At 41.3% G+C, this 24,832-nt stretch overlaps 1 protein-coding gene across 4 annotated transcripts in view; it reads right to left on the reverse strand.

The window, feature by feature from the left end:
• Positions 1–24,056, reverse strand: part of asb1 (ankyrin repeat and SOCS box containing 1) — a 41,720-nt gene extending 17,664 nt beyond the window's left edge. For 2 of the 4 annotated variants that reach the window (XM_052019855.1, XM_052019864.1), the window contains exons 1-3: positions 23,632–24,056; positions 16,807–17,109; positions 14,805–15,190 (exon numbers count right to left, since the gene is read on the reverse strand). In XM_052019855.1, coding sequence (XP_051875815.1) covers positions 14,805–15,190; positions 16,807–17,109; positions 23,632–23,888 — 946 coding nt within the window. In that variant the 5' untranslated portion in view covers positions 23,889–24,056. Of the gene's footprint in view, positions 1–2,076; positions 10,388–14,804; positions 15,191–16,806; positions 17,110–23,631 lie in introns of those variants that run through there. The other 2 variants (XM_052019846.1, XM_052019872.1) reach the window with 2 other exon arrangements.
• Positions 24,057–24,832: the final 776 nt, after the last annotated feature.

Raw genomic sequence — 24,832 nt, forward strand, 5'->3', positions numbered from 1 at the left:
AATTTCTTTAGCCAGAGGGTAGTGAAATTATGGAATTCTCTGCCACATACAGCTGTGGAGGCCCAATCATTGGGGATGTTTAAGGAAGAGATAGATAGGTATCTAATTAGTCAAGGTATCAAGGGATATGGGGATAAGGCCAGAATTTGGGGCTAGATAGGAATAGTTTTTATAGTTTAGCTCATGGAGCAGACTTGATGGGCCAAATGGCCTACTTCCGCTCCTTTGTCTTGTGATTTTGTGTGACAGTCTGGAAGAGGGCAGAACCTCTACCCACTACTTTGGTCACTGACACCCAAGGGCATAATCTGGCTGAGAGCTCCCACTGTGGGTCAGTAGAGACCACTATGCCATAAGATCAGAAGCCTGTCAGCCAGCAGGTGGATGCCAAATGTTTCTGCCAGTGAATTCCAAGCAGAGAGTGGCAATGGACACCCAACAAAACAAAGCAACCAACCTACTAAGACTGACCTCGGAGCCCAAAGGTATTAAAAGACTATCTCTAAGACATTAGTCTGAGTAACCTTGAAGAAATTTATCTTAAAGCACTTGTTTTTAAAAGAAATAAAATTTTGTTTACATTTTCATCAAGTACAAGCGAAGAAGGCTGTCAAAGCTTGCAAAGTGATCCGGACCAACTGGAAAAATGGGCAGAAACATGGCAGATGGAATTTAATGCAGGCAAGTGTGAGGTGTTGCACTTTGGGAGGACAAACCAGGGTACAACTTACACAGTGAATGGTAGGGCAGAGGTGTGCTGTAGAACAAAGGGACTTGGAAATGCAGATCCATAGTTCTTTGAAAGTGGTGTCACCAGTTGTAAAGAGAGCTTTTGGCACATTGGCCTTCATAAATCAGGGTACAGGAGTTGGGATGTTATGTTGAAGTTGTGTAAGACATTGGTGAGGCCAAACCTAAGAGTATTGTGTGCAGTTCTGGTCACCTACCTACAGGAAAGATATCAATAAGATTGAAAGAATGCAAAGAAAATTTACACAGATGTTGCAGGGACTTGAGTTATAGGTAAAGGTTGAATAGGTTAGGACTTTATTCCCTGGAGCACAGGAGAATGAGGGGAGATCTTATAGAGGTATGTAAAATTATGAGAGGTATAGATAGGGTGAATGCATGCAGTTTTTTTCCCTTCATGTTAGATGAGACTGGAACTAGAGGTCATAGGTTTAGGATGAAAGGCGAAATACTTAAAGGGGAATCTTAGCGGGAACTTCTTCACACAGAGGGTGGTGCGGGTGTGGAACAAGCTGCTAGAGAAGTGGTGGATGTGGGTTCAATTGTTACATTTAAGTTTGGATAGGTACATGGATGAGAGAGGTATGGAGGGCTACGGTCCAGGTGCAGGTAGATGGGATTAGGCAGAAAACCAGGCTGGCATGGACTAGATGGGCCGAAGGGCCTGTTTCTGTGCTGTAGTGCTCTATGACTCTAGGACTTCTGTCTGTCAGATATAAATTTGGAGGACATTAGAAAATAGTTATTTATTGAGAGTGAAGTTTCATCCAGTCAGGTAATGAAAAGTGTCTTCTTTCTGACCGGCATTAGACAACTGGGGTTCATTGATGGATGTGTTGGCAGACATATGTGTGCCGGAGACAATGATCCAGAACAACCTTGAGTTGGGTTATTATACCAACCTGGAAAGTCAACAGATTGCTGACCAATTAACAAACTCAACAGAAGCCCTCCGACAAAAGGGCTTTGAAGATTGAATTATTTGTTATGATAGATGCGAGGAGGATGTCTGCTGCAGGATACCCCAATCATTGGGAGGTCGATTTAAATGCCATTCAGTCAAGGAAAGGGTATATGCAGTGTATTGATAGTGGTTCTCGAGATCTTCAGAACAAAAACTCCCACAGATCAGCACCATACCCACCCTTCAGTGCTGATATTATTGGAGAGTTAAAAGCTGTCTTGCTTTGGTCAAAATCTGGCTTTGCTTATGTAGCCATGTTAATGAGCAAGGCAATGCTCAAATGCCTTGGCCCTTTATTCAACTGCAATGGAAGCTTAAAGTCACACTCTGCTTCCTAAATAAAGAATATAAGCAACAATATCAACTTTCCTGCAACTGCAATCTTTAATGAATTAAATAGCACACATTTAAATCAGCACAAAGACACCCAAGTGGCACGATACATCAACTTGCCAAAACATCATTAATAACATACTCCAGTGTACAGGATAAAGTGCTTCTAAATGCACAAAACTGAACATAGAATTTAATTACGTATTTTTACAGTGTAGAATCAAAAATTACTTTACTGCACAGCTTATTAGGAAATTATCAATTAGCCACACTCTGGAAACATAAGAAGAAACATTAAGTAACACAATTGTACTACACACCAACAGTACAATGAGAAAAACCCATTGATAAACACTGTTAGCATTAAATGGAAGGGACTGGCAAAGGTAACAGCTTATTTTTTTTTTAAATCATAGAATTCTCCCTTAGTTCGATTGCTGTGTAAGACTGTGCAATCAATTCGTTCCGAGGTTTGAGCTAACATTACCCTTCAGAACTGCTGCTGTCCATTGTCCCTTCCTCATAGCACTTGCTTCACCAGCTGTGTATCCAGAAGAACACACTTACAACGTGAAAAATAACCAATGTCAACCTCCAAGGGCCATCATGAGGCAGCAGAGAAGGTGGTCCTATTAAAGTATACCACCAAATCCAACTAAACTTGCAGCAATGGAAAGAGGAAGTGACGAGGCTGGTAAGAATAGAAGGAAATGTTGGCTGAAAATAAAATGGTAGTTTTCTTTTTAAATTCATACTCATCTCATCAAACAAAAACATAGAAAGGCTGCTTGTTTCATGAAACTATTCAGCTGACACAATAGGCTGGATTTTAATTTTTAAACACTGGAGTATAAGCCTGATCCAATCCATTCCTGTGAGTTGTACCTATCTTTCAACATTACACAAGCCTAGTAACTCATCCCCAACACACAGTGACTCCAGTCTCTTAACAAGACAGTTGGGGAGCACCTGTTTCTTACTGTTTTCCTCAGCTGGTGGCAATCCAAAGCTTTGAAGTGTGTGATTTCTGAGGGAGATTTTTTTTTGGAAAAAGCAAAACTTTTATTGTCAAAAGTTACTGTAGTTCGATTATGATTATTAACAAACCTTTCCTGCTTCTCTGTGAACATTCTCAATCCTGGCTAAAAATTATCACAGCTGTTAACAAACCAACTATTTTCAACTCCAACTCAAAATCACTTTGCCAGTAGCCACCAATTGAGAGTAAATATGATCAGAACTGGCAAAATACTATTTCAACAGGAGCTGATGAGCAAAACCACAAACTCAAGCACTTCAAAATATTGTGCACCAAACACACTGGGCTGGATGTTCCACAATGTGCCATGTGGTTTCTGTCAACAGTGTCAAGGCCATTTTCTGACAGGCTCTGTCATTAGCTGCCTGTTCAATGGTTGTTACGGATTGTTAGGCATGAGGCATCCTTCAGGAATTATGCAGGTAGCAGCCAGTTAATACAAACAAGAATCCCTCTTCAATCTAGGACAAGGATAGCTGCATGAATAAACACCAACATCTGCAGAGAGAGAGCCATTGATATAAGAAGGGCATTTTGGATGCCTGGATTACCAAAAGTATTTGAATATTCAGAGATGTTCTTGTCAATTGAGACGTGCTCCCATTGAAAACATGCAATTCTGCACACCCAGAATGAAGTAAACTGTCAAAACTCTATTTAATCACCTACTGATGCCTTTGTGCTCAAAGAGTATAAAGCTTCAATATACTTTGAACTCATTGAGATTCTACCAAGACACTTTCCCAGGAGATTCTCCCACCAGGTCTCTTCCTCAGTTTCCACTTGTGCCGAATAAAGACCTGTTGCAAGCACAGCTCCGGTCTCCATGGGGCACATTCAGTCCCAATGACTAGCATGCAATCCAGTGGCCTGTCTGCAGTCTGGCAGGGAAGATCGTCACTTTAACACCTCAGATGTATTGCAGTGCCGTTTCCTCCTCCTCCTGTTTTTAGTCACAGAGATACAGCACAGAAACAGGCCCTTTGGCTCACCAAGCCTGCGCCTATCATCAAGCACCCATTTTTACACTAATCCTACCCAAATCCATTTTATTCTCCCACAGTCCACAGTCCACCCCCCCCCCCCCCCCCAAGATTCTACCACTCACCTGCATACTAGGGGCAATTTACAGCAGTCAATTCACCTACCAACCTGCATGTGAGGAAATTGGAGCACCTGGGGAAAACCCATACAGTCACAGGGAGAATGTGCAAATCCCACACAGACAGCACCCGAGGTCAGGACTGAACTCAGGTCACTGGAGCTGTGAGGCAGCGACTCTACCAAGTGCGCCACCCTAAGCTTACAGCATTAAGCATTTATCTTGCTTTTTTATAAAAAATATATACATATCAGCTATAAAGGGTGTGCTAGTCCTCACCCTTTTTTAATTGCCCATCATGTGAAGGCATGTAATTGTAGCCTCACACGTTCACTGTGTAGCAATTTCTACCAAATGTACATATAGACTGCAGTGGCACAGCATCAACCTGTGCTCAACATCACTAAATCCTAAATCTAATTCTCTTTGGGCTCATCTTGTTGCTCTACACAAAGTTCTGCAATTATTAAAAGAGTAAGAATAAAAGGGATGAGATGATTTTTGTTAATAAAAGTAGGAAAAATATAAATCTGACAAAGGGTCTCAAATTTGAAACTGTTTCACTTTCAACAGATGCTGCCTGATCTGCTGAATGTTTCCAGCATCTTCTGTTTTTGTTGCAAATCTTTGAATAGCTTTAGCACAGAATTCTACCGATACTAAAGACTGCTGCATACATTTGTGATGAAACTTAGGATTTCTTGGGTACAAATGAAATCTGGGGACTTGGGAGTCTGGGCAGGCGAGTGGACCTAATATAGAAATTCAACTACATGCTTACTGAATGAAGCAGCAGGCTAAAGAACAATCAAATCCAAAATGCCAAGGGCAATGTTCCCATTGCAAGGAAATCCCCACTATAGAAACAACTTACACAAAATAAGGAAATACTCTGTGACAGGAAAGGTCCAAAATGCAGAGCCTGGGCAATAAGCTGGCTGAAAACATCAAAAAGTTGGTTCAGGTAAGCAATGCTGGCAAACCTCGCTGGGACCAGAAGGAAAAGTGGATAGCGGAACATCAATCAACTCTGGAGCCAAAAATATGGATTGTAAAAAGCCACACAATAAAACAACACCAATGCTAGATGAAACATGTAGAGAAAATTGCTGACATGCCAAATTATGGGTGCATGAGCAAACTCAAAAAATGAAAAAATTGATTTGCCATGTGTCCAAACAGAAAATGTATCCGTGTTTCTCCAGCTATAAAAGGGATGAAGGGGTCAAAAACAGCAGGGCAAAATGCAATGAGGTCAGGGATATTCTTGGCATTATTGAGTGATGAGACCTTATTCCTGACACTCTGCAGCTGATGTAAGCCATAAAATCCCCATAGTGTTCAAGAAGAGGCACTAAAAAAAAGCAACCATTACAACCAGATCAATGTCACTAGGTCTGGTCACATTCTGGTGAGAAGGCTAGCAGACACATTAGACCTCTAGCCTGACAAAAGGCTTCGTTGCTGCAACCCCGGCTGAAATGAAAACACTGATTTGACAAATAAGAAGAGGTTGTGGGTAAGCATATCGACAAAGAGCTTGCAACAGCCTTCGTAAACTTGGCTAAAGCTTTTGACCTGGTCAATCAGGAAATGCTCTCAGAAAGAGACTTTATCAAACTCACTGAAGATTTACATCGACAAAACCATGGGTATGGAGTTAAAAATAGATTGAATCCACACTGAAAAGGAGTTAAGCAGGATTATCCACTCTCTCTATTGAACTTTGCAATGGACTCCTCTTTTACGTTCTCTAGAACAGGCAGGATGGGAATCAAATTGCAAACAATCAGTAAAACATCAACAATCCTGGACTTATTTGCAGATGACATTGTCGTCACCAGAGTTTCTTCCAAAGTGGAATAGAAATCTTGAACAAATGTTAGTTTCCACATAATTAGCAATCAGAAGCCTGATTAATAGAAAGAGAGTTAGACAGTAAATGGAAGCCCATTCATCTATGCACTTCCTGGATATTTGGAAAAGTGCTTGGAAATCTGAATTGACCCAGAGGAGAACAAGCTAGAGAAAAATCAGCAATTTAGAGCGATGCAAAGCTAAAGACCATTCATAAAATCAAGATCATGAGAATGAAGGTAGTTCCTCGGATCCATTAATATCTGACATTGAGAAAATCATCATCAAATACCTTCACAGAACTTAATAGGAGAAGAAAGAAAACAGCAAAAGAAACTTTGCACTTTCCCAACAGATAATTTTGTGTACAAAGAAATTGTATGGGGAAACTTACCAAAATTTGAGATTCAAATGCCATCTGGAAACTCAAATGTCTGTAAAATTCCCATTATGCCATTATCTAGGCATCTTTTCCATTCTGTGGTTGAAGTAAAAAATGCCAAAGCAAAATGACTGAAGAACTTGAAAGTCCCAACAAAGACCGAAGGATTCCAACAAGCCAATCCTGATTACAACATAGACAGGAACAACTAGCAGAGTCAAATGCTCCTATTTGAAGATATATCAAGCAATCAAAGTGTCACTTTACAGTGATAAATGCCAAAACCTCTAAATATTTTTGGAGACAATGACAATTTGAGAAATAAGGGATCCTCAACTGTCAAGGTATGGGAATCAAACACAAGAACTACAGAATACACATCAATGGACTGTTCCCAAAGTATAACCACAAGATGCTCCACAAGTTACAACTGATCCAATATTCTCAAAACATGCAGGAGATAATAAACTGAGCAATGAGATCTTAACTACCATCAGGAAGATGCCCAGAATCAAACAGCATAAAAACTATGGAGAGTTCAAAAAAGGACTCCTAATATAGATGGACTCCACACAAAGAGCCCAGATTAAGATTAGTTGATGACACATTGAAAATGAGAAACAATATTCACAAAAGCACAGTAAGTGGTTGATATCACCTTGCATTACTAGGACATTAACCAAGTGCTCGAGTTGAAAATGTGAAAACACTGGAAATCATGGACAAATAAAAGGTTCTGTAGTCAAATCTTTGGCTTTTATTTAAAACGAAGGAGCAGGAGAAAGATGGTTAGATTTGTGAATCTTGACAGACATCAGTCTTCACAAACCTCACCTCCAAATTTGCAACAAAGTTGATGTTGACCATCCTACAAATCTTCCCCAATCAACAGACAACACAGTCTTACCAATTTCTTGCAACCTTACAGATATCCTGGATAGAAGTTGAATTGTTCTCAAACTCAAGGGAAACCTGAACATGCAAACCTGTGTAATATTTATGAGGATGAGACAGCAAATGCACATACCTCAGCAGCAAAGAGTCTTCCAAAAGGTGCCAAAACAAATCAATGAGGATGGTGGCTACTCTCCTAGACAAGTGTTTAACGTAGGTTAAACGTAGTGTTTAATGAGAGAGGGTTCTTTTAGAAGAGAATGCCCTCATGTTTTCATTCAAGGCATGAGAAAACTGTTCCAGGCTGCGTGACAGTCAAAGGTCACCTTGGAGGGAATGCTGAGGGTGACTATAAGCTTTAGCCTCCCTTAGTCTGTCACTCAGAAAATATGAGGGCTTTAAAAAGGATATCCAACATCTAATTTTCCAATGGTGTGGCAATGCAACTAAAAGATGACAACACTGCTCTTCCAAGATTACATCATGTCATCTCTCTCTCTTCACCAAATAATATGCAAAGAATAACCTGGACAATGTTCATTGTGGACAATGCCCTGGATAAGCAGAACACAGCTGATAACATACACATAGCTTCTGTACCCCCTAACACCACTCCATCAATACAACCCATGGACCAGGCTGTTACCACTACCTTCAAGGCTAATTAAATGTGGCCCATAATGAGTAATATCATTTTAGATTATTTGAACTGCAAAGAGAAACACACCATTCTGGAAATTTGGAAGAGGTCTAATATCATGACCATATCAGTGCCTCTTGGCATGATGTAACCTAGGCAACATTGTAATGAGGAAATTATGGCCAGTGTGGGTTTATGAACCTGAAATATCTCTGAGAACATCCTGTCAAGATGGCAAATGATGCTGAATTTGAAGTAGATCAATGTGACATGGCAAACAATGGAATTTCATGCTGAAGAGCTTAAAAACAAGGATCTATTAGAGCTGGAGGAACAGAGATCCCAAGAGGAACAGGAAGCCAGCAACACAAAAGCACCACCAATACAACTCTCTATGAAAAGGATTTGAGAGGCATTCTTCCACAAGCAGCAAGCAATAGCCATCTTCAAAGAGGACAATACTAATAACAAATGAGGCTGCATGATAGAAAGCACCATGTTTTGCTACAAGGAACTTTATCTGGTGAAAAAGGAAAGCTGTCCAGATTTCTACTGAAACCTCCCTTGAGCCTTGCTCTTCAACTACCCAGGACAAGTCACTGAAAGAACCCTTGCCATTAATGTCACAAAGTCTATTAAGCCCAGATTCACCACCACCATCATATGAACTCCAGCAACAGCTCTGCCTCTCACCTCCCTCTCCACCTTCTCAACATTCAAAGCCACCACCACTACTACTTGGTGAGTAGCCTGAAAAAGTACATTATTTGTTTCATTATCTTAATTTTATTAAGTTAAATTAAAATGTATCTGAAATAAAATATTAATGTATATTTATGAGCTTAGATTGTTTTGACCAAAATTTCTCAAGTTCTGTAGCACAACCCAAATTTTCATCTTTAAGTGGAATTTTGTAAAAAGGCTTTTCTTATTAATTGAATGAATCTTTTTCCCTTATCTCTTTGTAAATTGAGGAATTACTGCAGTGGTGAATAAACCAGGGCACATTAAGAGATGCAATCACAGGTTAAGTTGGAAAGGATCTAATGTTTGACAATGACTCAGTTTTGTATGGGTAGGAAAACATGTTCGGTGCTTTCAGAAAGAGCATACTATAGGTTATCATAACCACGTATCCACCATTACATCTAATGGACAAGTCCACTGTAGGTCCACCTAACACCTACAGCATCTAATTGCATCTGACTAACACTGCCTCCCCCCCCACCCCCCCATAATCCCTGCATCATTTGTGATATGCAACTGAACAACTAACTCTGTAGACAAGCAATGCAATGATTTTGAAGAGACACTCATTAATGGGCCCTGTCCAGCAAGTCAGCCAAAATGCTAAAATAAAAACTTTCAAAAATTCAGCATTAACAGCAAATTCCCTCAAAGATGGAACAAGGACCACTGCTTCAGCTCCCAAACTATGCAAACAGATAAATTCTGGCCTTGCCAGCAACAGCCACTTCCTGTGAATCCATAATAATAAAAAAAATTGAGATGACAACTTCCAGCATTGTACCTGACACACCAGGAGGTTTATCCCATCCCTGGTGCCTAGCTTCAAACCAAAGTCCTCAGGGAGTAGGCTGCATGCTGACTAATTTGTAAAATATTTCAAGAGGAAGCCAAACATAGTACCGTCAATTTCATCATTAATTAGATCTATACCATTCTGTATCTTCAGGAAGTTCTTGTAAAATGAATTGGGATTAATCTAAATGTACAACAGCTGAAAGATAGCTAATATTACAGCTAGTGCCTCTGCTCCTCTCAAGTAAAACTACTCTGCCTGTTCCACTGGCTACGTACCTACTGAAAATTTCAGAAGATACAGAATATTGTCAACAAGAAATTGGGTAGGAATCTATTGAAGAGTTTAGTTGATATCACATACAGCAAATAGAGAGTCTGATTAACCTACATAATCTTACAAAGATTGATTGATACCTTAAATTCACCAAAAGGTACAAGATATTATGTGTTGTCTATAATTGCCAGACATTGTTGTTGATTGAGGACATGGTCATTTCTTTGAGATTGATTTCTGTTCTTTTTACAAATGCCAGTGACATTGAATCACGAGAATCTTAATAGGATGAATCTTTTGAACTATTACATGGATAATGAAGGATAGGAAATCAAAAACTCACTCTCCAAGATACACTACATCAGTCTAGTGAGGCTGAAACCAGAATTTCCAATGATAGTCCAGCCCCAGGTTAGCATAGTGAAGCTTCAGTCTAACAAAAATCATGCAGAGCAATAAGATGTGATCCTCCTTTAGGTGTCTTCATGTAACAGGAAGATTTTGATTGTGTCCGGTATAGGTAGTGTTTGGATCAGATTAAGACGAAACTTCCCCAGTGCTCTCCTAATGACAATGCGGCAGGAAGATGTCAAAGTCCTAGGAGTACCTGTTCAGAAAGGAATATTCTTTTAATGAGCATTCTCTGCTGTGTCTAATAAATGTTAAACCCATGGCTTTTAGAGAACACAATAATTCAGATCCTCCTCTATTACCAACACCTGGTCATTTTTAACATATGCATAGTACACAACATAACAGTAACATGTACAAGTCTGAACATTGCAAAGTAGAATACAGGGAACATAGTGAGGTAGGAAATGCTCCTTCATGTTCAGTGTTAAACCATACTTTGCTGCATTATGGATTCTTAAGCACCAAAACATTGCTATGACTGTGTTCCAGACCCACATAAGTCTTAGGTTTTGCTTTTGTTGATTGTTTAGGGGTGATTTTATTTTTTTTTGAGGGGTCAAATAAGGGTAGGACATATACAATGAATGGTAGGGCCTATAGAGTATCGAGGAACAAAGGGACCTTAGTGTACAAGCCTAAAGATTCATAAAAGTAATCTAGCACAGATACATTAGGTGGCGAAGAAGGCATATGGGATGCTCATCTTCATTAATATAAGAGCAGGGAGTTCTTGGTATGACTTTATAAAATATTAGTGAGACCACAGCTGGAATATTGTGTGCAGTTGTGGTCACCACAATATAGGAAGCAGGTGATTGCACTGAACAGAGTGCAGAGGAGATTCACCAGGTTGTTGCCTGGGATGGATTGTTTCAGTTACGAAAAGAGACTTGATACCTTGGGCTTGTGTTCCTTGGAGCAGAAGAGGCTGAATACAGACCTGATAGAGGCATATAAAATTAGGACAGCAATAGATAGGGTAGATACTAAGAATCTATTCTCCACAGTAAAAGTATCTAAGGCTGGAAGTAATAGGTTTAAGGCAAGAAGAAGTTTAAAGGGAATGGAGAAATAACTTTTTCACCCAGAGGGTGTTTACAATCTGGAACGCAATGCCTGAGGTAGTGGTGGAGGCAGGTACTCTCACAGCTCTCAAGCCCACGGATGAGCACTTGAATTGTCAAGTCATAGAAGGCTATGGACCAAGCGTTGGTAAATGGGACTGGTATAGATAGGTATTTGGTCCACATGAATATGGTGGGCTGAAGGGCCTGTTTCGGTACTGTATTACACAACAATTCTAGTAAATCTTCCATAATTTCAATCAGTACTGGCTGCAGATTTTTTTTTAAATGAGCATCCTGAGAGGGTTCTAAGGTCACTGGGAGCAGTCCCTTTCTCATCCAGTAATCCCACGGGACATTATACTGCAGCTCTAGAGTTAATCCCTTCTGTAAATACACCAAGAAGTTTATGCACAAGCAATAGTTATTTTTGCCATTGTTGAGTCAGAGGGAGAGAAAAAAAAATTTCTACTTTTACGAGAAAGATGAGATCTTTTGGACAGTCAGCTGTAACATCAGAGTTAAAGGGCTGGGGGTTGCAATCATTCCACTTCCAAGATTCTTTGGAGTGACTTTTTTTTCATCATAAAAAGGATAAAATATTTTAACATAAAAGGAATCCAGATGTTGCACAACTGTAGTTGTGGTTTTGTTTGAAAAATTCTCACAGACACTAGAATGCGATCAATTACTTAAAGCAACATTGCTGGCCAAATCTTATGAAAGAAATGATACATACCTCACATGGAGAGTGGAAAGACAATACCCACCGCATGACATTTGGGTCAGGCAGTATCTATGGAGGGAAATGGACAGGCAAAGTTTTGGGTGGAGAAGGGTCTCAACCCAAAATGTCAACTGTCCAGTTCCCTCCATACATGCTGCCTGACCTGCTGAGTTCCTCCAGCATTTTGTGTGTTGTTCAAGATTCCAGCATCTGCAGTCTTGTGTCTGCATGTCATTTGGGCTCAGTTTACAGCATTCTCACCTTTAGATCTGCATATTTTGGGGTCAATCCTCACAGCAGAGACATAGGAATATAACCTGGGCCAACACTTCAGTGTTGTTCTACAGAAGGTGCCATTCATTTGAATAAAGAGCTCTGCGGAGGCCTTGTCTCCCATCTCTGTACAAGATTCTATGAGATAACTGGGACTTCTCCCAGTGACCTAGCTAACACCTGCAACTCAAAGAAAGCTATAATAAACTTCATGTCTTCATGTTTTGCACCAGTAGTTTTGATGCTAGCTTCAGAAGATTAAGATCCTGAGATTTGCACAGAAAGAGAGGAAAAACTGGGACAAGCTCTGGTGATGACCATGCTCCAATGGGATGGATACAGTACGGCATTCCCAAGAAACAGGTGGCTGTATAGTTCTTGGGCTAGTCACGTGCACAGGCATGAACAGGGAACTGACAAAAGACTTAACATTGAGAACAAACGTAGGCTATTCGCACCATGCATCAGGACACTGCGAACAGAGAAGACTTGGGGTTAAACACACAGAACCCTACCGGGGGGTGGGGGGGGTGGGGGGCGGTGGACAGACATGGCATCAGAATGCACCAAAAACAAACTATTAAGTATCTTCATCAAGCAAACATAAAGTTATGTTTGTGCAGATGTTTATACATATCAGTGGTGCCAAGACTGAGATAGATACAAGATAAACTGCTGTGGTCTACCTCTGTTGCAGCATGTTTTCAGAATGGGCACGTGATGAAACTTCTAAGAGAAGCCAAAAAGCAATTGATGTCTTATAATCCTGGTTCTCGTCTTTGTCCCTGTGGGCCAAAGAATTGGAGCAGCTGGTTAACAGGATTGAGTGCAGTGGCAATGGATGGAGGAAATGTGGTCTTGGATCTTGCATCAAAGAGATCTGCATGTTGTGTGCGGTAGATGCAGGATAACCTCAGTGACAGCAGGAAACCTCCACTGGTCCTTGTTCTGTGCAAGGCTGGCACTCATCTGTCTGAAGCCACCAACAGATTGCCAAAAGAGAAAGGGAGGGCCCAATGGAAAAAAACAATACTTTTAAGTACAAGCAAACCACCTCTTGTATTTTTAACCACACACCTCCCTCTGTTACAATCCAACTTTTAAAAATTAATTTCCCTCACTTTTAGCTTGAACCCACACTATTAATGCAACATATAATCATCTGCTGGGAGGTGCCATTTTCCTCCTTTCTTTGCTCTCTCCCCTCATTTTGGATTTGCAATTTCCCTTTTAACATTAGAGAGAGATTTGACAAAAAGTCAGTATTTTATGCTTACATATAACAGACCAGCATTCTAGAGAGGTCACTAAACTGACACATTAACCGTTTCTTTCCGCAAATGCTGCTTTGGCTTTAATTCAGTCTAATTGATGTGCTGGTAAATTTGCTCCAAATTAACCTCTTGGTCCTACTCATCCAGACAGCTCATCTGAAGAGAATGACTATCTCCATTGTGCCACACACTGGAACCACACATCTGATGAGGAGGAGTGACAACTCCAGGCTGCCCATTAAAGAGACTGTCAGTCTGGATTGGTGAAGTATAACACCACATAAAATGATTCATTGATGGTGTTAATCAGCATCGAGCCTCCATAAGGAATATCAATTGCATGTTAGAATCCAGGAAACAGAATGATCTCAACTCTGGCAAACTGGAGCCAACAGTGCCAGTTAAATATGGTACACAGTCCTCAAAGAGGGTTGCTTCCAACTGGAAGATCCAAAAATCATAATTCTGCAAAATCTGCTTTCAAAACAGCAACAATCTTAGATATCATGCCTTTCACAAGCTTGCATTCAACTAGTCAGTGCTGACACCCCTAGGGAACAGCCCAACAATTAAAGCAGCTGGATTCACATCTGTTGAGAAAGACAGAACCTACATTTAAATTGAACTTTTCATCTTTGCAAGATGTCCCAAAACACCCAAGAGCCAATGAAGAACCATTCACTGCTGTTAGGTTAAAAAAGTGACAATTCTGTGCACAGCACAATCCCTCAAACACCAACATAATTAATGACCAGATTATCTGCTCCTTCAGAGATGTTGGTTGAAGGATAAATGTCAGCCAAGACATCATAAAGACTGTGTTCTTCTTCAAATAACAATGTTGTGTATTTTACATCCATCCCAAGAGAGCAGACGGAACCTTGGCTCAAAAGGTATCAACTCCAACAGTGCGGCACTCTCTCAGTACTGCACCAGCAGCCCAGATTGGCTCCTAAAGGCCATGGAATGGATCGTCAACTCATGGGCCTGGTCAAGCTTCAAACAGGAAAGAAGAATCACCTTATATACCCAACATCTACAATGCTTGGAGGAAAAAATGCAACACCATCATTATCCTAGTAATATAATGAGTGATTCTCAAACACCAGAGATTAGAATCAGTGAAGAACTGTTAACTGGGGAAAATTTAGGAATAAATGTTAGACAGGGTTTCATTTACATCAAACTCTGAATCTGAAATTAGGTTAAAAGTAATATTCAGAAATGCTGCCAATTCATGAATTCCAACTGAGACTTGATTTGTGACCTTACCTTTCGCAGCTCTGAAAACCTGCAACGCCTCCTCCTTCACCTTCATGCGACCCATTGTTTCCACATCCAGGCCCTCCCAATTAACCAGGTTTAAGTTAGCACCAAAGTCGATCAAAAGTTTTACAAACTGCACATCGCATCCATGCCGCAGGACAGCATCCAGAATACAGGTGGGCGAACCTCTGGGAAAGGCCTTAACATCCACATGGCCCCAGTAGTTATAATCAGGGTTAGCTCCGGCTTTCAGTAACAACTTGAAACACTGGAGATGATGATAGGCAGAACTGATATAGAGTGGGCACACACCTAGTGATGTGAATCGCCGAGCAGCAGGTGCTGAGACACGACTGGCTAAATGATGATCAACATCAACATCAGCACCATATCTGAAAGCAAGAGGGTAAAGAGGGTCACAATACTGTCCAGCGACTTCCATTGAAAAATCTATTCACTGTTTCTCACATAAAGGTATAACTACATGATGGTTCTGTGTCCTGAAGGGATAGTTGAAATGTCTGTCCTCCCTCCAGCATGGAAGGTTATGGGACGGTTGAATAGAAGTGCTGAAAACTATAAGGGTTCCTTATGGAGTAATTCTGGAGAAATTATTTCCCCTGGAAGAAAGGTTAGTAACCATAGAATTAAGTTAATTGGTAACAGAACTAATGGCAAGGTGAGATCTGTTTTTCACATGGAGAGCTACTATGAACTGGAATCCACTACATTAAAGTGGGAGTAGAAATAGATTCAATAGGAACCATCAAAAGGGAATGGAATATATATTTGAAGGAAAAAAACTATTCTATTCTTTCATCACGTCAGTCACACTATACAAGATTGAATGCAAACAAAAAGCTTCTCTACCAAACCCGAAACCTGTAGTTAATACAGGATGAGCAATGGGATCTATGTGACCAACTCATACAGGATCACGTATGATACACAGTACAAACAGGCCTTTCAGCCCAACCAATTCATGCTCCACTCAAGCCTCCTGCAGCCTTTGCTCATCTAAATTCATTGGTGTAACCCGCTACTCTTTTTTCTTCCCCTCATGTGCTTGACCAACTTCTCCTTAAAACGTAGCTGCAATATTTGCTTCAACCACTCTCCATGCTAATGAGTTCCAATATTCTTACCAATCTTTTTGTAAAGATTGTAATTGGATTTACTGATGTTCGCCTTATAATGGTGGCCTCTATAGTTATGCTCTTCCCCACAAGTGGAAACCTTCTCTTTGCATCCTCGCTGTTAAAACCCTTCATAAATTTTGAAGACCTCTATCAGGTCATCCTTCAACCTTCTTTTCTCAATGGAAAATGAGACACAACAAGTTCATTCGCTCCCGACATATATTCCTTCACATTTCTGATTTCACCATTATAAATCTTCTCTGCATCCTCTCCAGTCCCTATACATCCCTTTTTTAAAACAGGGAATCATCCAGATGACAGCACAGTGGCTCAGCTGGTACAGCCACTGTCTCACAGGGCCAGACACCCAGGACCTTGGATACTGTCTGTGTGGAGTTTGCACACTCTCCCTGTGACCATGTAGGGTTCCTCCGGATGCTCCAGTTTCCTCCCACATCCCAAAGATGTGCAGGTTGGTAGGTTAAATGGCCACTGTAAATTGTCCCCTACCATGTAGGTGAGCAGAAGAATCTGGGGGGGAGTTGGTGAGAATGTGGGATTAATATAGGATTAGTGTAAATGGGCAATTGATGATTGGTGCAGACTCAGCGTGCTGAAGGGCCTGTTGCCATGCTTTCTCCCTCTATTACTACCTACACTCAATATTCCACATGTGATCTCACTACAGCTTGATGCAGGTTTAACGTAGCTTCCCTGCTTATCAATTCTATCCCTCTAGAAATGAAATCTTGTGCTCAGTTTTTTTTACTGGACTTTAATCTGTAGCACAAATTTTATGATTTGCATCGTATACCCCAGGAATAAGTCTTTATATGGGAGGCCTAACCTACCCCTTCCCCCCAACTTACTTGATTAGTTCTTTGAGGATGTCTGCTCTGCCCACCCGCGAGGCATGATAAACAGGTGTGCTGCGGTGGTGGCAACTTCCATTTGGGTCAGCACCTGCTTGTACAAGGATGCGGGTACATTCCACGTGGCCGTTCAGAACAGCCACGTACAGTGCAGTCTGTCCCTTGACATCAACCAAGTCCACCTCGGCCCCTTGCTTGAGCAGGTAGTCCGCGCAGTCAGCGTGGCCCGCAGTCGCTGCAATCCGCAGGGGAGTGCAGGGCAGCCACCCACAGCACCAGACTGACTTCTCATTGATTCTCCTAAAGCACAAAAACAGACTCTGTGAACAATTCACTACAATTTCAGTTCACATGAAATGATGTTCAGACAAACCACAACAAACACACAAGGATAAACAGGAATGGATCAAACAACCTACTCATCCAGACACAATTTGCAAACATCCAAACCACAACCCTCACACTTAATCTCTTAGGAAAACCAAAACAACGGGGAATCCTTGCGTTAATTTAAGAAGAATTTTATCACTGCTCTAAATTTTGTTGCATTATTCTCCAGCTCTAGTCACCACAATTTCAGACTCAAAAATCAAAAAACCCACAGGCATTGGAAATCTAAAATAAAAACAGAAACTGCAAAGGCCACATCTGTGGGAAGAGAAACAGAGTTTATGTTTCAGGTCGAACACCCTTTATCGGAACTGGGAATAGAAAAGAAGCTTGTTAAGTTGCAGGGAGGGTGGGGGAGGGGGATGTCTATAACAGAGTAAAACCGGGGTGACCATGGGGATAAGCTGTAAGCAAGGTTAACTGGTCAGTGGGTGAATGGAAGCAGTTAGAGAGGAAGAACATAGACAAAGGAATGTAAGAGTTGCAAAATGCAGAGCAGAAAGACATGCCCAGTAGGTCAGGCTGGGCACACTCATCACTTCCAGAGAAGAAAAAGAAAATAAAAAACAAACGAGCTGAGCCAATATCACAGACAAATGACTGAAACAGACCAAGAAATCAAGTTTCCTGAAGTTGTAAAATTCAATATTGCGTCCAGAGGCTGCAACATGCCCAAACAGAAACTGAGGTGCTGTTCCTCAAGCTTGGGTCAGGCCCCATTGTAACAGTACAGGAGGCCACAGACCAACAGGGCAGAGTGGGAGTGGGGTGGAGACTTAAAGCGGCGGGCAACCAAAAGCTCAGGGTCATCCCTATGGACTGAATGCAGGTGCTCCAGAAAGTGACCACCCAGCCAAATGCAGACTGGTTATTTTGTCTACACTCTGACTCTAATTGCTCCAATTCACTAACTGACTACATAACCTTGTTTACAGTTTATCCCCATGATCACCCCTATTTTACCCTATCATAGACCTCCTCCTTCCTCCACTCTCCCTGCAAGCTTATTTTCTCTCCTTCCCAGTTCTGAGGAAGGATGTTCAACCTGAAACGTTAACTCCATTTCTCTTTCCACAGATGTGGCCTGACCTGCTGAGTATTTCCAAGATTTAAGACTCCTCAAGCTCCAGCCTCTTGTTCATCCCTATTTTAAAACACTCCATCAACTGGAACTTGGCTCAATAATTCCTTCCCTAAACCTCTCTCCTACTTTAAGACAATTCTCAAAAAATACCATCTGTCCTTTAATATAACTCAATATTAATATCTTTTTTGTTGTAATTCTCCTGTAAAGAACTTGCTATGTTAAGAGTGCTATATAAATGCAATAGCCAATCAAGCATAGATGTACATCTGATATGAGCCTCTCATGAGGAAAGTTGATATGCCAGGACAGTCTTCACTGCAATCCAAGGAAAAACCACTTGGTGCTGTTAATCAGCTTTGTCCTGGAACCATATGATTATAATGGTGACACTAGATTAGCATACAACTCTACTAAGCTAACAGAGGCAAGTAACATTTTGTATGAAGGATGGGATTTGGCAGTCCAGATACTTAGGATAGCTGACATGGAGTTGTAGACTTCATTAATTTTCACAGTAAGGGACAGTTCAGGACAGGTTGATAGAGACTGTCAGATATATTCTTCCAGCCTAAGGAAAAAATCTTCAGTCAAAATAATAGTGGTAGGCTTCGTAATGATTAACAGAAAACACGAAAGTACCAACTTTCACTTAAAAAATGTAGGAACATTTTTCACAGGATCATTATTGGTCAACATTTGCTATCAAGCTACAAGATTTGGTATTAGAAGAGGCAATAGCCAAGTTACCCACCCATGGTGACCCCTCTGATCAGGTGAAAATTTACAGCGCCCAGCCACTCTGATTACAGACCATGATTTCTTCAGAACAGATAACTGGTCTGTAGTTTCCCAGGTTTTCCTTTCTCTCCTACCATTCGTAGAGTGACATGAATATTTTTTCAATATAATAAATAATTCCTAAATCAAGAGATCTGTGGGAAGGGGTTCCGCAATGTCCTCACCTCCTTGCGTTAAACCCGGAGATGGAGACCATCGGGTCCTGTGGATGCTATCCTTTCCTGTGCCCTTCATTATTGTAATTTCATATACATTAATTTTGAAGCTCTCTGACAATAATGACGTCTACTATGAGCACCGACAGAAAGCAATTACTCTGTCCACCATTTCTCTATTTTCACTTATAATATCATTAATAATTTCCAAGGGACTTGCATGGCTTCTGACTACCACCTCTTTCCCAAAGTAGATTTTCATATCCCTTTTAAGTTCTTTTATTCTCCCTTTATACACGTGACTGTTTCGTTAACTTTCGTTGGTTCTGCAAGTCATCAAGATTGAAGTTAAATTTTACTTTTATATATGCTTTTACTTTTAGGTTTTATGTTGTTCTTTATTTCTTTGATCATCCATAAATGATTCTTTTGGCAAATAGAGCTTTTGGCCCTTAGGGGTGTAAACTAGCTCTGCATCACATTATCTTTAAGCACCTCCTGCTGATCACCAACGTTTTACCCATTAACAGATGGATGCAGTTTCTCATGGGCAGTCTCTGTGTCAATGCATTACCTAAGCTCAGGAACTTAGTAGCCATTTAAAGTTTATCAATTTCAAACACTGCATGAGACTTGGTAACCTTATGATCACTGTTAGATAAATTATTACATTTAAATATGCCTTTTCTCTTTATTAGCTCTGGAGCAACAATCTTAAATACGTGAATGAAATTCACCACCCTTCTGAGCACAACTTAGTCTGCTTGTCCCATACAAAAGTTAAATTCTTCCATAAAGACCCCTCCCCCTTTACTTGTCTAATCCGACACTAATGACTTTTTTAAAAAAAACACACAGCAACTATAAAGAGGACTGATCACCAGTGTCTTAAATTCTTTCTATTCTTTAGTCCAACCCATGAAGTCATTGTCTACTGATCTCTCTTTATATCCTCTTTCCTCAGTGATTTCTTTCTTTATAACCAAGGCAACAGCTCACTCTACGGTCCCCTCTCCCTCCACTCCCCTTACTGACAATCACGTCATACCATCCAAGCTGAATTCACATTGGTAATTCATTCAACACCTTCCTTCTATGCTCATATAATGAATGTTTATCTGGCCACACATGCAACCTTTCCTTCTACTCATTTCTTATTTCTTTCTCAGTTTCTTATAGATTTCCCCTGTAGTCCCTAAAACAGGCCACTGTGCCGCTCCCATCTCCTCATTTTAAAGTTCTATGGAACACCTCATTTATCTTTTCTGCTGGGTCCCTGTTCCAGCCCAGTCAAGAGTCTCTTCTCCTCCCATTACGCTAGTAGTGTCCTACAAAACAGGAACATAGGAAATAGGAGGAATAGACTACAAGCCTGTTCCACCATTTAATATGATCATGGCTAATCATGCAAATAAAGTATCCTGTTCCAGATTTCTCCTCATATCCCTTTACATGTTCACCTTTAATCTGCCTGACTCTTTGCCAATTTGCATACTGCTCAATTAATAATCCAAAAACAAAAATGTTACAGGTGCTGGAAATCTGAAATAAAACAGAAAGTGCTCAGCAGATTAAGCAGCCTCTGTGGACAGAGACTCAGAGTTAATGTTTCAGGTCAATGAGAAGTATTGATTCCACTCGATTGTAGATTTTAAAAAAACTTGACTTTTCAGTCAAAATCTCAAGTCACACATTCTTAACAGCATTTGTTCTCCAACAACCCATGGACCAGGAGAACACAAATATGTCAGCATTAATTCAGTCAGTTGATCAGAGCAACAAATGTATATGTGTGATCCCAGATAACTTCTAGAGATGGGAGTGAAGTACCACTTAGGGAATTAATCTTTGGCATGGAATAATGGATACATTCATGAAGAAGCAACGGTAACGTGATAAACATCTCCTCCCACTGTTTATGTGGACAGAGTTTTGGCTTATCCACAATTTGTCTGACGTTGTTAGCAAAGCTCAGCATAACCCAGCTTTTATAAATAGCTGGAATTACTGCAAAACCAAAAGGTGATTTAGAGGCCTCATAAATAATTTGTTCAGCCACAGTCAGAATGTTGTGACAAATATTCCAGATCCTTCCTATAGAAAGGATATCAATAACCTGCAGAGGCCATGCAAGAGATTTACTAAAAATGATGACACAGTTTAAATCTTAATTTTAAGTAAGGAGCAGACAAATCAGGGCATCAAAAATATGTTGATGTAATCCCTGTGGAGAGTTGCAACATATTTTAAAATTAATGTTTTAGGCAAAATAGCATCAATGGCAAGATCAGTATTCACCTGGCCATCCCTAATTGCCCTTGGTGCTGATGCAAATTCTTAAGCCATTGCAGTTCTAACAGTGATGACATGATCATAATGTCCAGCATGGATGGAGTTTGTAGAACACCACATTCACAACACAGCAAGTCTTCAGTGCCTAGAAACCTGATCCTTCCACAAACTCCACCACAAGCACCTCTGGCAGAGGATGAACAAGTCTCTCTGAAGATCCCACACAGCTCTCCATCCTGCACCCACATTTGGACCCTCACTTCAGAACTCTAGATGGTTCCAAGGCAAAGTTACAAAGGCAAGCCTCCAGACCACACTTAGATAAGTACAAAAAATTAAGTAGTGATCTAACTGAAGTGCTTAAGGGTTGATAGGGTAAAGAGGAAGAAACAATTTCTGCTGCTGAGGAGCAAAAGACTTTAAAATAAGAGTTGGGCAGTTCAGAGATGGTGTCTGGAATCAGCATTTAAAAAAATACTTGAAGAATGATGCAAAACTGTAATACTCACCCAAAAAAAGCATTTGGGGCGACAGATCAAGGTGGGGTGGGGAAAAGAAGTTGTTGCGCAATTGAAAATTTCAGCATGGAGATTGATAGATTATTGTTAAATAAGCTTAGAAGGGTTTACAGAAGCAAGACTGTTAGTTGTAACTGGAATACTGATCAGGAATAATCTAATAACATGGAACAAGTTCAAGGTGCTTAATGGCCAACTCTTGTCCTACACGTCCCTAGATAGTACTCTCATGATAAAATCCATTTTGTCCTTTTAGCATCAGACAGCAAGGCAAGCTGTCACAAAGCACAAAATGACTACTACTGGTATGGTAAACTTCTATTAGAATTGTTCCAGACTTTCAGTATACCAATACTAAAAAGTTTATGTGACGTGGTTCAGTCCATAGGATCTTCAGCTTAAGGATACAAGTTCAAATCTTCCTCCAGATACTTGAAAGCCAAAGCCAAGCTGGCACAGTACTGAACAAGTTCTAAGCTGATGCTCCCTTTTGGATAAGATGTTAAACAGTAGAGTCCCATTTATTCTCTTAGATGAATTATCATGATGCTATCTGCAGACAAATCAACTGCCATATTTCCTTCAATACTAGTGACCTCAAAAGGATTTCATTGTGTGAAGCTCTGAGATGCCCCAAAATACAAAACAATGTACTATAAGAATGCGAGTTTACTGCAATTGCAAATGGGCACCATACCCACATTCCTAAATATTCACCTTCTCCACCACCACACCATGAGTATGCTTACTAGTAACTACAAGATCCACTGGAGCAACTATCTGACAGCACTTCCCAAACCCATGACCTCTACCACCTAGAAGGTCATGGACAGTAAGAGCTTGAAAACACTACCTAGTGCAAACCCTGCAAGTTGCAAACCGTTGTTCATCAACATTCTGGAACTCCCTATTTCAAAAGCCCTGTGGAAGTATTTTCAGCACAAGTGCTGCAAAGATTCAATAAGGTCGTCCACCAACTTCTCAAGGGCAATAATGAATGTCCAATTAATGAAGGCATACATATATACTAGTGTTGTATTAAGTTGCAAGAAATGCATCATACACATAACTCCAAATGCAATAATTTGATAAGAATTCTAAACATTTTGTATTATTATAATACTTAATATATTCCGACTAGAGTAGGGCATTTTAACACATGAGCAAAGCAGGAGAAGGTGATGCTTTCCAAACCCATACATTTAAAAGTGGATTTATCTACCCCAGTTACCCTGGCTCAATTATTGGCCTCGATTGAACTGGGGTCTGCAGGTATTTGTCCAATGGATGGCGTGAGGGAGCGAATAAAGAGAGACGGCTTACTCTGGTGCACACTTACATTATCAGACATGAGCAGGTTGGTTGCCTATACAGTGAAAGATGGCAAAGAAAATAACAACTGTCGGATTAGATTGGAGGTAATATTTTCCTGGGTGCGACTGTAATAAAACTACCTTGTTCGCACTCTAACGCAGACTGCTGCGACAAATGGAGATTGAGGGCTGAAGTTTCAGGGGCAGGAGTGATCCGTGCACTATCAGCAATAATAAACGGCAGGGCCGTGCTCGCCCCCCGCCCTCACCTCCTGAAGTTGTCCTCCTTCAGCAGGGTGGCGATGGTGGCCAGGTCCCCCACGTAGGTGGCATCGTGCAGCCGGGTGTCCTCCGCCCCCTCCGCCGCCCCGTCGCAGAACTGTTCCCGCAGCCACTCCTTCAAGTCGCGGCCGGCCCTGGCGCCGGCGGCCGCAGCCGCCGCCTCTCCTTCGGCCTCCTCCCGGTACTCGGCGCCGGGGCTCAGAGGGCCGCCACCGCCGCCCTCGGCTGCCTGCCGCTCGGACATGGCCGCCCCCTCTTAGTTTGTGGCCGCCATCCCGCGGCACGATGACTGAAGCGAGAGCGCGGCCGTCTCCATGCCGGTACCGGAGGCTGAGGCTCAGGCCCGGCCCAAGTACCGCCCGCGCTGCTTCTGCATCCCGCAGCCGCTCTGTGGACGCGCACGATGCCAATCGGCCGCGCGCATCCGGGCCGCCTTCCACCACGCCAGCCCCCCGGGCACAGCAGGGCTCTCGCAGCCTTGGCTTAGATGTATATAAAAGATAAATAACGAATTGCAACCTCTTGCAAGAGGTTGCAATTCTTTATTTATCTCTTGCGATGCCCATTCCTTGTTTCAAGAGGTTGCATTTCTTTATCTTTTGCGAAACTTATTTGTTGATCCAGTGGTTGCAGTTCTTTATTTACCTTTGGTGAAGATCATTTCTTGTATCAATGTTTCCTTCCATCCCAGGGTTGCAAAGTGTTTTTTTCTTTAAAAACAAATTCACTTTAAATCTTTATCCCTTAATCAATGTCACTATCACAGATTATTTGTTTCGCGGGATGCAGTCATTACAAACAAGGCCAGCATTGATTGCCCATTCTTTATCGCCCTTGAGAAACTGGTGATGTGCCGTAGTCTTGGTCTGCAGCAGTCCTCCTTGGGAAGGGAGTTCTGGACTTGCACCTACTGCCCTTCCTGATGGTGGAGTCTCCCTGGCTTGAAAACGTTATCCCAATTCTGTACACAGATGTTTGCTATACCCGATGTAGTGGTTTGCTCCTTCCACCGGTGTCGGGAGGCCCCTCAATGCTGCTGCTTATGAAAGTGAGGAAGACCTACCAACAAAATATCGTTTACTGACAGCAGAAAATTCCTAACAAGTGTTAGTTCTAGTACGTCACTGTTGCAAAAGATACACCTCATGACACATTCAGTTCTTAAAATTGCATTCATATACACCATAC

This window comes from Pristis pectinata, chromosome 1 (genome assembly GCF_009764475.1).
Source record: "Pristis pectinata isolate sPriPec2 chromosome 1, sPriPec2.1.pri, whole genome shotgun sequence".
Classification (NCBI taxonomy): Eukaryota; Metazoa; Chordata; class Chondrichthyes; order Rhinopristiformes; family Pristidae; genus Pristis; species Pristis pectinata.